A 13,343-nucleotide genomic window follows, 5' to 3' on the forward strand; every position below is an offset into this window, starting at 1 on the left:
CCCTGTTTTTAGTCTGGATTTTTCCAATCTTGTCAAAGAGATCCATATTCGAGATCTGTTCCCATGAAACTAGCAGGAAATGTGCTTCATTACTTAAACTATGCTGAAGCCATAGTGTTTATGATTAACCACAGTGAATCTTCATTGATTGTAAGCTTTGGAAGGATGTAATGTAAAAACATGTAAGTAAATACATAGGAAACCACAATATTAGTGTTCAGGAGGAAAAATATTGTCCCATAGTACTTGTAGGGTAGGAAGCTGGATGCAGTAAAGTCATACCAAGCGATGAGTATGAAGGGATACTAAATGACTGAATAGGTAGGCACAAGGCACGTTTGAACAACATGAAATAGAAATGACATTAATAAAATTTGCCATGTGTCTTCTCTATTAGCAGTTTTCTGCCATAACAAATTAATCTCTTGACAAAGCCTGTGAATACACCTGAAACGCATTCCTTGAATGCATAAGCTGTCTATTATTAAAATGGAATTTCCGAAAGGATTGGAGTGCAGGTTGCTTTGTGTGTTTTTCCAATAAATGGACCAAACAGTTTTAAAATGGTAGTTTTGTTTCTAGCGATCTATCATTCAAAGTCATCACATAGTTTCAAGAAGGTGCAAAGCAGGTGTAGACAAAAATATTCTTAATACAAGCCTTGGTATTTCACATATATAGGGCGGAGCTCTAATCACAAGGGTATACCAATGTAGACCTATGGACATGTGTTTTATGAAAATTATGACATCATTTTTTAATGTTGGAAACAAAAAAGAAAAATAAATAATACAGGTTAGGACAAACAATTTCTACATGAGGATCTAAGAAGTCTTCTTGTTTGTATATAGATTTGCCTGATAGCATTGAATTTAAAAAACAACCACGATGAATAGGCATTGTTTAAACACTTGGGGCCTGATTCACAAATTTAAGTTACACTTTTGAGTAAGCTTACACTTTGTAGTAAGTATTGTGTTTTCAGTATTCACAAACTCTGCGTGTAAACTTACTACAAAAATGTAAGCTACATGTCTCCACACCCAGTGTAAAGCAATTGGCTTACTCTTGTGTGGGAGGCTGACATCCCTCCCTAACCCCATCCTGGCACCCCCTAATCCCCTCGTACTCCTCCCTAATGCAATCCCCTTTAGTATGAAGTCTGCCCCTTTGATCCACCCACTCCTCTGTGTCCCTACCACATTTACTACTGAAACCTATACTTACATGTGCAGAACTTGGAATGGGGGCGGAGAATTCCATGCACATAAGTATCGGCAAAACATACATTTTGTAGTATGTTTTGTAGTACTACAAAAAGTGCAGTTCGAGAATCAGGCTGAAAATAATTAAAAATAATGCGAGTGAAAAGAGTTCAATTTAAAAAAATCATTATTGACTGTTTATTATTATTTTTAACCTCCCTAATCATACTAGAACCCCTCTTATGCCCCCTTCTCACCTAGTTCGGGTTTGCGGATGTAGCACGTACACACCATCAAGATAACGCTCTTTCACTGTATCTCGATCCAAATTAGCAAGCGCTCGAGCTGCATGAGAGCACTGAATAATATGAGGTGACTTCATTTCTTCAGTCAATAATGAAACCCAACCTATGAAAACAATGTTATGAATTACTTTCTATGTATTCACATGATCTTTAAAGAATTCTGAACTTCATCAAAGGACCTATATAAATTAAGACTTGCTGTAAATGTATTTTGCAGAAAGACTTGTCAATTGTATTAATCCTTTGAGGATCAACACTATACTATTGAAGGGGCTCAATTCAATACAGTTTGTTTAGGGGATATACATGGGGAGCAATGAGATCAGGAAAAACAAATTGTGTTTTCACATGTTACTGGAATTGTGAGTGACAAGATAGAATGTTACGGTCTTCAAAAACCCTCAGCGAGATGTTCTGGCAATTATGAAACACACACTTTGACGTACAAAGCTAACTTCTGTATTCAAATAATGACTAACACACACCTATCAGCCCTAGGCTAGGTGATCCATTCAACCTCAACGAGACAATCTGAATTGTTCTGTATCTCAGACTCTGTTTACTAAAGACATGACTTGCTTCAGAGACGAGAGGTGCTACCTTAAGACAATATGAGGAACAGCCTACACTTACGATTTTCAAATACATCCTCATTGACAGGGGAGAACTTTGGCAAAAATGTCATTTCACCTAAGGTTGGCAAACCTCCTTTCAACAGATCTTGCTCCAGTGAAGTAAACTGGCACAGAGAATGTATAATCAAGTTTCTAATGTTATGAAATCCATAACCTGCATTATAATCTGTTTCTGTGTGGTATATTACCTTAAAAATACATAAACATTCAGGACAGTCAGGAAAAAAAAGAAAATATCTCAAATGTTGAAATCATATGGGCAATATATATCAAATGGATGCGAAAAATGTGAACTATTTAGACCATTTGTTAACCCCACAGTGGTTTCTGTGAACAATCTAATATCCAATGCTACAATCCCTACCACGTATACGCACAGATGTCAGCTGCCTTGCATGTCTAGCTAAAAACAAGAAACTTGAATTATTTATTTTAATGAAAATTGTTACATGTCTACATGAAAGAGATGGAGAGATTAATAGTGATCTCCTGGACTAAAACGAATATCAAAGGTTGCTTATTAAGTGACTGAAATACGAATGAAAGTAAAATTCACTCATTAATATTAACATAACACCTAGTTTATAAATAAATTCACTTAGAAATAACCTGAGTGGGCAAATGTGGGTGCAAACTCTACAGCAATAAGAAGCTCTTAAAATGATAGCCCTTATTTGGACCACTTAACGTGAAAATGTAATTCACGAGCATTTAAAGTAATAGTAAATCGTTGCATCTTACCCCCAGATTCATCAAAGTCCTGTTTTGCGAGTCCTTAATAGCGATTTTTAAGGAATCGCTATTAAAGACTCGCAAAACGGGATGCATGTAGAAATCGCAATATTTTTTGCGATTTCTACTGCTTCCTTATTTGCGATTCGCTAATTGCTAATCACAAATAAGGAATGGCTTTCCCATTCATTCCTATGGGCCTAAAGGCCCATAAGAATGAATGGGGAGTTATTCCTTATTTGCGATTAGCAATTAGCGAATCGCAAATAAGAAAGCGATTTCAAGGGTGCCAGGGTGTCCAAAGGACACCCTGTAGCACCCCTGAAATGGTAATGTACACTGGTGTTGCGCACACACATGTCCAAAGGACATGTGTGTGTGTGTAACATACAACTTAGAAAAATGCACTAAAGTGCATTTTTCTAAGTTTTTGCTATTTACCACGTAGTTAGACTTCGCGGTATATAGCGGCCCCAGATTGCGAATTCGCAATTTTAAAATGGTTCATGAATTGCATTTAAGGAATCTTAAATTGAGATTCCTTAAATGCAATTATTCGCAATTTAGCGATTTATAGAATTGCGATTTTTGCATTTGGGATGATGAATCCCAAATGCAAAAATAGCGCTCGCAAAGGGCCAGATTCTCAGAATCTGGTCCTTTGCGAGCGAATTTCGGTTTGATGAATCTGGTTGTATGTGTCAGGAGTCTTCTGTAATTGTGGCTTTTCCATAACTGAGTGTCATGTATCAGGTCGCAAAGTCAGTTACTATACGGCCTTCTGCTTACAGAGGTCATGGAAATCAGAAGTAGCCTTGGAGAGGTTTATCATCTTTGACATCTTTAGAGACCTTTAATAGTCTTAAACACAGAGCAGTCAGTATGAGCTTAATGGTAACCACCTTCAAATTGCAAGGGCAGCACATATTTAAGTAGTAGGGGAACATGTATTCTACAGTATTACAACAAGCATACCCAGGTGAGGTAAAGATTGAACACTGCAGCGCCCCTTCAATACTGACAAAGCAGTTGTGGAACCTCTGATTTGCATGCTGGATATTAGAAAGAAGAAAGCCAAGTGGGGTACGGATGCGATAAAGGGAGCGAGTCAAAGGGTGAAGGTGGAACTTTAGAGTCAGGCAAAGCCCCAAAGGGCTTTTTTTTCCGCACATATGGGGTGGAAACTAAAATAATAGCAGACCACAAGATTTTTCCTTCTGAAATGTTAAAAGAGAAATGGCCAGAGGGTTAACTTTAGTCCTGAGATTTTATCTGCTGAGATTATGAACAGGAGGATAATATTCTGGGAGGGCAAAAAACAAGCACTAGAAATTAATGATTAAAGTTAAGTCGTATAATGATAAAATAAAAATGAGCCCAACAGTGTTGAGATGGGCACACCAACATGATATTTATGGTGTTTCCGAATCTTAGAATAGGAGGTGGTGGAGGTTTACATTTTTTAATTTGTGTTGAGTAACTTTGCAAATGTTCTCAGAGAGGGAGTGGGGACATTGAAAGAATTGCTGAATAATATGTTTCACACAAGCAAAAGCTGAGGAGAGTCCCAGTGACTGAGAAGTAGTAAGAAAGAGGAGTTCTGGACAATGTGGTTAACGTTTGTGACAAAACCAGGGGAATCATCTGAGTGGTTCTCCCCAGCAGAATTTACAAAGAAAGGGTGCCGTTGTTTTAGATTCTCTCTGGACCGCAAGAATTCAAATAAATATGCTGAGTGTTTACTACTCCCTGATAGAAATGAAATAGTTCTAACACAGTAAAATGCAAAAACCTCAATTTTACATAGCTTTTTCTGAAAATAGGCAGGACTTGCTCATGAATTGACATGAGCAAGTCACAGGGACAGATGGGAAAAAGCTTTGTAATTCCGAGCCCATATTTTATGCAAAATTGGATTTGAAATCAGCATTTCATAAGATAAGATTCTGTCTAAATTCCAAAGCACACATGGCTTTTTTAACAATGAAAGGAGTTATTTCAATTCACAGGGCTACTTTTTGATTTAGTCTCCAAGGTGTGTGTGTACTTGCATACGATTAACACAATTTTGTTTAGGAAAAGGAACATCAGATACTGTTGGGATGATAAAAGCCGGTCACAATGATATTGGTTACTGATCTTAAAGAATTGGATAAGAAGGCTCATAATATGTGCATATCTTACTCCTAGTAGAAGTCACTGAGCTGGGCACCTACAGAGTTCAGACTGCCCACGATGCACAAACACGCCCGCAGACCTTTATCATATGACATGGTCATTCAGGGTCGTAGCGAGATACTGGAGGCACTGGTTGAGGAACTGACTGAGGTACTGGGGTGGGAGGTTCCACTTAGGCCCGGACCTTAATCCAAGGGGTGATGGAGGGCATGGGAGGAACAAGAGCAGACAAGGCATTCTTAGGGACTGTCAGTATGGCGGCAAAGAGGGACATTGCCGCTAAGTGGAAAAATTCCCATCTGCCCACGATCTCCCAATGGCGCAAAGGACTAGACTGGTGCACTGCGCAAGAGCAACCAGTGTACCGGGACGGCCCAAATAAACACAAGAAGATATGGGGCAAGTGGTTGGGTCTGCTGGGCTAAAAGGCAAATGGAGGGGTCTGGAGTAAGTCTACGCTGTAATATATGTAGTAAAAGATAAATTGCATGGAAATTATGTCATAGATTCATGTGTCGACTGAGTCTACATCTTGTTGAAACCCAATAAAATTAAGTATAAAAAAACAGAAGGGCTCATAAGACACTTTCAGAAAATAAATTGGGCATGCAAAATATTTCATCTATGCAGCTGGCACAAAACCCAAAAAAGTTCTAGGTTTTACTGCATAGCAAAAGTGTTTTTGATCTTTAATATGAATGAAAATGTACAGAAATCTCTGGATGCAAAATTGGGCATTTAATTCTCATTATGCAAAGGGAAGGAATTCTGGTGTGGGATGTAAGCAAAAGGAAGGTTTTAGCAGCTCAAGTTGGGAAGAATTAGGGCATCTCTCCCGAAGCCTTTTCATGCAAACAAGGAAACTTTTAATCATTTTAGACACCATGGTTTTTAGCACAATTGGAAGGGTGGCTTGGAAGTGAATAGAAGTTCATTTCTTCTCAAGAGTCCATAGATGTAGAGGAGATAACTATTCTGTCATAGAGCTAGACATTTTGGTTTGTACAAGCAGTGGAGTATTTTAGTACATAATAGTTGGAAGACCATTTATGCTTTGAAGTGATCTTTTAAGACCATGTATGCTTTGAACTCAACTCTGTAGATGGTACCAGTAGGATATTTCTTCATTGAAAGGCCCAGCAAAAATACCTAGATTGGTGGCAAGAGTGTAAAGATATAAATTCAATATTCACCAAGAATCAGGATAGACCAGGGTGTGCCAAAGGCAGTCTAGCAGGGCCGGATCCATGCCAGTTTTTCAGGATAACTACATGTATCTAAATGGGGATATGCTAAAAATCTGGCATCGATCTAGCTCTCCAGGACCGACTTTGGAAAACCACAGGATAGACTATCAGGCAAGCTGGTTATATAGTTTGCCTATTGCAAGTGTGCATAATATGGAAAATGTTCCTGAAATAGCTGGAGCACGAAAAGGGAAGAGCACACAGAATACCAAATATTATTACAATTAGTGAGGTTAACCACAGGAGGAAGACCTACTAAGAAAATGTTTATTCCTCAAACAACTTAATCATAATATATATTTGATGAACAGGCAGTGTAAAATTATTTGATAATCAGACAAGAAACATGTATGCACAGAGGGTGTTTGTGGTGAATTTATCTCAAACACCGGTAATTTTGGTCACTACTTTAATAGGAAGAATACTGGGAGAGATGTTTGGTAGCCAGGAAAAGATCAAAAGGTTCAAGAGCACACAGAAATATGAGTTGTCTGTGAGGAAGAGGAGACAGCTCATGAAAAGCATACATTTCCATTTGATATATGGGAGAATATTAGTTTGGATTTTATTGGTCTCATAAAATTTATAAGCGATGGGGAAAACAGTTGCCTTGGTAATGGTGGATTATCATACCAGGGCGGTGAAGGACATTTTTGTGGTAGAAAGATCCACCACAAAGACAACTTATGTTTTAATAGAAATATTTATGTGGAGGGTTTACCCAAAATCGGAGTTACCAATATTGGAGCACAAATCATTTCAAATGAAATTGATAACTTTTTAAGGGAGAATGTGATCAAGTATAATACAATTTATTGTACAGTCCTTAATAACATGATCAGCGTGAGACAATCTTATGGTAACAACATTAACTGTACTTTGCTAGAACTGGCTTAGGCTCACATTTACAACTGATTTTAATGCTTTTTTTCCAAAAATTGAGATCCATAAATGCTACCTCTTCATGGTCAAAGAGTATTGACAAGTACGGGATGAATGCATCAGATTCCATGCCATGGAGCAGTGCCAAACAATAATATGAGTCACCTGGAATTTTTTTAACTGAACGGGAGAATCAGCCATTGGCAGCGTTGTAGTTCCTGCTACAGCATATGTAGTTGATAAAGTGTTAGAGGTACATGTCGCACCCCGAAACAAAGCTATCATCTAGAGTCCCAACAATAAATGCTTTTCCAACGCTCCAACAACAGAAGAGGTAGGTAGATTGTCATCAATCCTCCATGACCAAGCGGGTGAAAGGGGACACTGTAGGGCTGTCCGAGACAGCTCGTCAAACTCTCAACTCCTCATGCCGCATGGCTGAGTTGAAAAAGGTTGTACGAGTTAACACCAACAGGCTCCATAATTATAGATCATAACAGAATGTGAAAATAAAGAACAATGTCGCGTTGTAGCAATGTGAATGTTGTTTTAATTGGTTCACATTAACATGCAGTGAAAATTAATGTGTAGGAAAATACGCAATGGAAATAGATGTGCTGTAAATGTTTTTAAACTAATCGCCCAATCAGGGAATCACAACTAGATGACCTAAGTAAATTGAATGAAAGAAGGGGGGAAGGTATTGGCTCTGAAGTGATGAACAATGACCAGAGAAGAAAATGGAGTAGAAAATGCTCGCAAAATGTACATTTTCAATACATGCTATTAAAATAGTTACACAGATTACTTCACACCAGTGGCATTACATAAAATGAAAACCTTTTTGCACAATCGCTTGAAGTTCTGAGCACAGTCTGCTGATTTCTTCTGGATGGTAGGGGATATAGTGCCAACCAGCCATTCTGGAAGAGAATCTACAGTACAGCTCAGGAAATCACAGGGTTGAATGGAAAGACACCCCAAAGCGCCTGCCTACTGCATCCGATGCCAGTTAAAAAAATAGGTTGTCAGGTCAGGTTTACCATCTGGACCTTCTTACTCACTGAAAAAAGGATGACTATGACCTAGAAAACCAGGTGTGAACTCTTCCTGACCTGATGAGGAATGGCACATCCAAAATGTTGCCCATAAAGCAACTTGTGTTCTCTGGGGAGTAGTGATCACTGCAAGAAAGTGAGGCAACAATAGGCGTAGCCGCTAGCTAAAAGCCCCCATGAAAGAGGTTAAAAAGATCATCTTTTAAAGTTAAGGTGGTTGAGAACACAAACGGGTACAGTAAGTGGGAAAACCAGTACAAAGAAGAATATACTACAAACAGAGATGAATGATGAAGTGCAGGAACTTTAAGATGTTTTGTTCGATAAAAGAATGCTTTACTAACTACATGACACTATTCTGCAAGAATGTCATGTATAAGCAAACAGACCGGAAGCCTTCCTTATATGTTCAAAGAAAACAATTAATTTCAATGGCTGAAAGAGAATGACATAAAATGTAAGAGGGTCTGGGGATCTGGGCATCCAATAAGACACAGAGATTTCATTTGTAGGGTACACAATACCCCATGGAACATCTAGGTGCTATTTTATTGCATGTGCCTGTCTGCAAAAGATTGAAGTGGGCATAAGCCTTAGTTCCAGTGTGACAGCATTCCAGATTTTGAACAGTGGGACAGGGAAACATCTTCTGCTCTTGGTAAGAGACTATAACAAAGGTAATTTACTTGCACTTCCAGGTTGACATGTTAAGATGTACCAATAAACCTTAGTGAAAAGATCTTTAGGTGTGAGGTCTAATTGTCAATTGAAGGACACAGGCAGGGAATGGTTCCTCTAGCTTCCTTCATGTAATCTAGGTAGTTTTGGATGGTCAATAGCATTGCATTGTAATGTTTAAAGCTGTGATGTTACAATGGTGATGTAGTGCTGGAGCAATGTTGTTACAATCAATAAAGGAATTCGGTTTTTAAGCGTAATGTTAGCCAAGACATTTTGATTTTAGTAAAAATTATATAAGGATAATATAATTACTTATAGCCAGCCTTCTTCCTCCATTGATCTGTTTTAGTGTCATCACATTCTGCCTCTGCCTACAATAGCCTGCAGCAAGGGGCAATGGGGCAGCCTACTTCAAACACTGTCTCTCTTCACTCTGAGTGATGGCATTTTGCCTCTGCACATGTGGACAGCAGCTCACAAAGTAAGCCACTGTGGTAGGTCAGTGTCTCTTTCACTCTTCCTCCTTTAAAGAGCTATGCTCCTTTTCTGAGTTGTGGTTCCTGCTCTCCCTTCCATCAGCAAGTGAAGGTAATCTGTGTTGATCATTCCAGAGTGGCAGCTGAGGAACACTCTAATGCTGTAAGTGCACCCAGTGTGTACTATGCCACAGGTTGCAGGACATGAAGGATTTTCCATTCAGCAGAAGTGGCTATGTTCCACCCACTGGCATGCACAACTTTATCTTTCTGCTGGTCGCTTAGTTTATGGGCCTGGTTCATGGCCAAGTTGCTTACTCTGTGACACTAATATTGAAAACAGAAGTCCGTGCGAGTGGACCTCGTAACCATCATTTCTGCCAGCCAGTGCTAACGTGGGATCTGAAGAGCATGCAGCCAGCAATGTTTTTATTTATATTATTATATAGTGCTTTACCAGCCTATCACATTAGGCACATGGAGATCAAGAGTTTTTCCCAGAATCACAGGATGCTGAGCCAAGTTCATGGGAATGTTCTGTAGGCCACCTCTCCTCTAAGTCATCCTAAACAACATGGCGGCCTCCAGAGTTATGATAACCAAATCAGAAATTGTCATAGGAAAGGTTTTTTAATTCAATCAATTTCTACCCACATTGTGTCCTTTGGGAATCAAAGTGCGCTGCGGCTGTTGACTGTTCATAACTCCATTTAGAAGCACTCTAATTCTGCAGCAGTGAGTTGGGCTGGTGTTGGGTCTCATTTGCAGCTCAATGCATCTGGGCTTTCTTAGACAACATGGTCACAAATCTGTGAAGCAGTAGAACTCGTAACGCCAGGTATGTCCCTGCCACTTTCACCTTTGGTTCCCCAGTAAAAGGCCTTCAGAGCAAGTATGTTGTTCTACAGCCATTCTGTTCTTGCTTTGTCTTTTTGCTGTGGTCTTTAAAAATGTCCCATAATGTTTCAGATTATATTTACAAATCGGCATGAAAAGCTAGAGTGCTGCCCCAGTCAACATGAGAAGTCCTTGTCATCTTGCTCCCCAAATTTGGACTCCTATAGCCGCTGTCCCTCCTCAACCAGCATTGCAAGATCTTAGGAAAAATACTTGCAAATCGAGCTCTTGGAGAACCTATGGGCCCTTTCCCTTGGGAGGGAAGTGCCACTTGAAATACCAGTTGCCCAACACACGTATAAGCATCTAGGTGTACACATGCATACAAGTCTGGACACAGACCGAGACATAAAATGCAGACAGGGTGACAATGACCCTGAGCCAATAGACGATATTCTGGAAGCTATTACTGCTCTCCCCCAAGAGTTGAATTGCATTGGCAAAGCTGGTGAACCTGCCACGACTACTTTATTTATTTGCTAATCTTCAGCTGTCACTACCCAAATCCATATTTCTTGACCTCAATATGTGGCTCTCTGGCTTAATATGGGCAGATGGTAGACACAGGACGGCCCTGGCAAACGGTGCCTCCTACCGGACGCCTGCAGGCTGGAAGCACCAGACATAGAGGCCTACTATCTTGCTGGCAGCTCAGCTACAATAGCGGATGATCGGGCTGGCATAAGACGTGCCGCTGGAGGCCACCTACGTCTGGCCCAGAGTGTCCTGTCTGACACAATGGGCCCCCTTCCAGAAGGCACCCATCCACCCTTTCTTATGCAAGTGATCAGACACTGCTGAGCCAGGCATCTTCAGGACAGAATTGTAGGGGGGCTTACTCACCGGATCTACCCATCGTGTGCCTCCCTGGCAGCACTCGGGAGGTAACACGCACCGCCCGGCGGCAGTGGCTTAGCGCAGGATTGACCACCCTGAGACAATTATATGAATCAGGGTAGGGATGCCATTTTCTTTTACAGCAATCTGCAAAGAACAGGCACTCTTGCCAGCGCGAGTCCTCACATACACCACCACCAGGAGTGCAGTAGCTGACACCTGGCTGGGGTAGCCCCGACAGAGGCTACTACCGACCTGACACTTCATACATTCTTGACTTGATGCGACAAAATGCGCCAGATTACAAACATGTATAGAACGATACGTGTAGGGGACACTGCAGTGTTATCCGCTCTCAGGAGTCAGGGTCTTCAGCTCGGGCTAATGGATCGGGACTGGGCCCCAATCTTGGCCACACATCTCCGAGGTCTCTAGAAACGCCCGTCTAAAATCCCTACTGTACAACTGCTTGCACAGCACACATTTATCCCTGGCGAGATTACATCAGTTCTTTCCAATGGTTTCGCATGAACGCCCTGTATGTAGATCTGCGATCCTACTGGAATGAAATATTTGGTTATGCAGATCGTCGGCAGACACCTCCTTAACACACAAAAGGCATGGTCATTGGGCCTGATGCCAGATTCCCAAACAGAGAACGTTTGTCAACCTGGCATTGGCACTTGCGTGACGAGCAATAAGAAGCACCCAACTGCCAATTGCGCACAGATTGAGGACAGGGTGGACAGCAGATTGCGCATTCAAGTGGGATAAAACCTGCAAATTACAACATGGAACACCAGACGTCTCGCACTGGAGCCAGGAGCTGATCTACAACCTTCTAAGACACACACCAACCACACTGTGCATGGAGCAGCGTCTCAACGCGCTCCAGGGTCACACCTCCCTCATCAGTTTTAACCAACACAACTGCAACCCACGGCATAACCACCCAGCCAATGGACAGACTATCACTACCACAAGACAGCAATATCGCGCACATCTCGGATGGAGCCCGACACATCCACTACCTACACTATGTCGCTAATGAGTCTGCCCTGACTTCGCTGTAGATCCCGATTTAACATGTTCCGCAAGAACTGACAAGCTCGGTAAATGTCAAGATACAATGACTGTCTGTAAGGTGTTCACTCTGTATCATGCATGTTACATGTTTAATAAAGACCAATTTTTTCAAACAAATATTTCAAATTCTTTTTATATATGGCTGCATTTGCCGACTTTTTATGTTAAAAATGTAACAAGCAATTGGCATCTTTTGTTGTGTGTTCAGTGAAGCCTCACTCATGAGTTAACTACTATTTACCAACATCGATAATGAACTGAATTGTTAGTTGTTTCTTTAAGTTTATGTGTTATTTATTGTAAACATTATTGACATTCTCGTGAATAATTTATTTGTGAAGACAATTGAGTTATTCTTATTAAGACCCGTTTATTTGCTTAATATTTTATGCAACTTAAATGCTCTGAGGATCAGTATCTTAGCCGAATATTAAAAGTAACTAATACATTGGCCTGATGTGAAGTGAGACTATGCTTCGTTTCAACCAAAGATTGGCCGCATTTTCAACCTTACATGTTCAATCAAATTTTTCAACACAGCTACTGCTTTTTTGGAGATAACATTCTGCCGCTTTGGGGACTTATATTCAGATGCCTAGGATAGCCCTAGGCATCCGAATATAAGCATCAGAATACAAGAATCAGACGGTGTGTTCTAGGAACTGCTCGTACTTCGGGAATAAGCTAAGTCTTATCTTCACAAATTCTAATAGGAGGCACAAACCTCTATAATAGTGATTTTTCCCAGTGGAACGTCGTAAAAATTAATCTAGGAGCAGAGATTCAGCTGAGGTGCAATGGATATATGGAAGTGTCCAACCAATTAATTCCTAGGACTCTCCTACTAGTCCGTCTTACTGACAAGAGGCCAAACAACCATACATAAAAGAGCAATATTTCCATCATTTGAACAACACAAGAACTATGAAACACTGGAAGCGTGGATAAGCACTTCTTGGATGTGCCAAGATATTATTCTCCCATATCGACAGCTATACCCCTACCACCTGCCTCTATGATAGTTATTGTATTTGTGGTACTCAAGAAGGTGGCCCTACAGCGATAACAACCACCAAAACATGTGCTGACCTGGATGTTTGACTCCCAACCCACAACACTGTCAC

The 13,343-nt window shown here is 40.5% G+C and overlaps 1 protein-coding gene across 1 annotated transcript in view; it reads right to left on the minus strand.

The window, feature by feature from the left end:
* Positions 1 to 13,343, minus strand: part of SERAC1 (serine active site containing 1) — a 435,480-nt gene that overhangs the window by 127,061 nt on the left and 295,076 nt on the right. Inside the window, exon 11 of the mRNA XM_078649122.1 lies at positions 1,463 to 1,613. Coding sequence (XP_078505248.1) covers positions 1,463 to 1,613 — 151 coding nt within the window. The remainder of the gene's footprint in view (positions 1 to 1,462; positions 1,614 to 13,343) is intronic.

Source organism: Lissotriton helveticus, chromosome 6, assembly GCF_964261635.1.
Source record: "Lissotriton helveticus chromosome 6, aLisHel1.1, whole genome shotgun sequence".
In the NCBI taxonomy this organism is placed as follows: domain Eukaryota; kingdom Metazoa; phylum Chordata; class Amphibia; order Caudata; family Salamandridae; genus Lissotriton; species Lissotriton helveticus.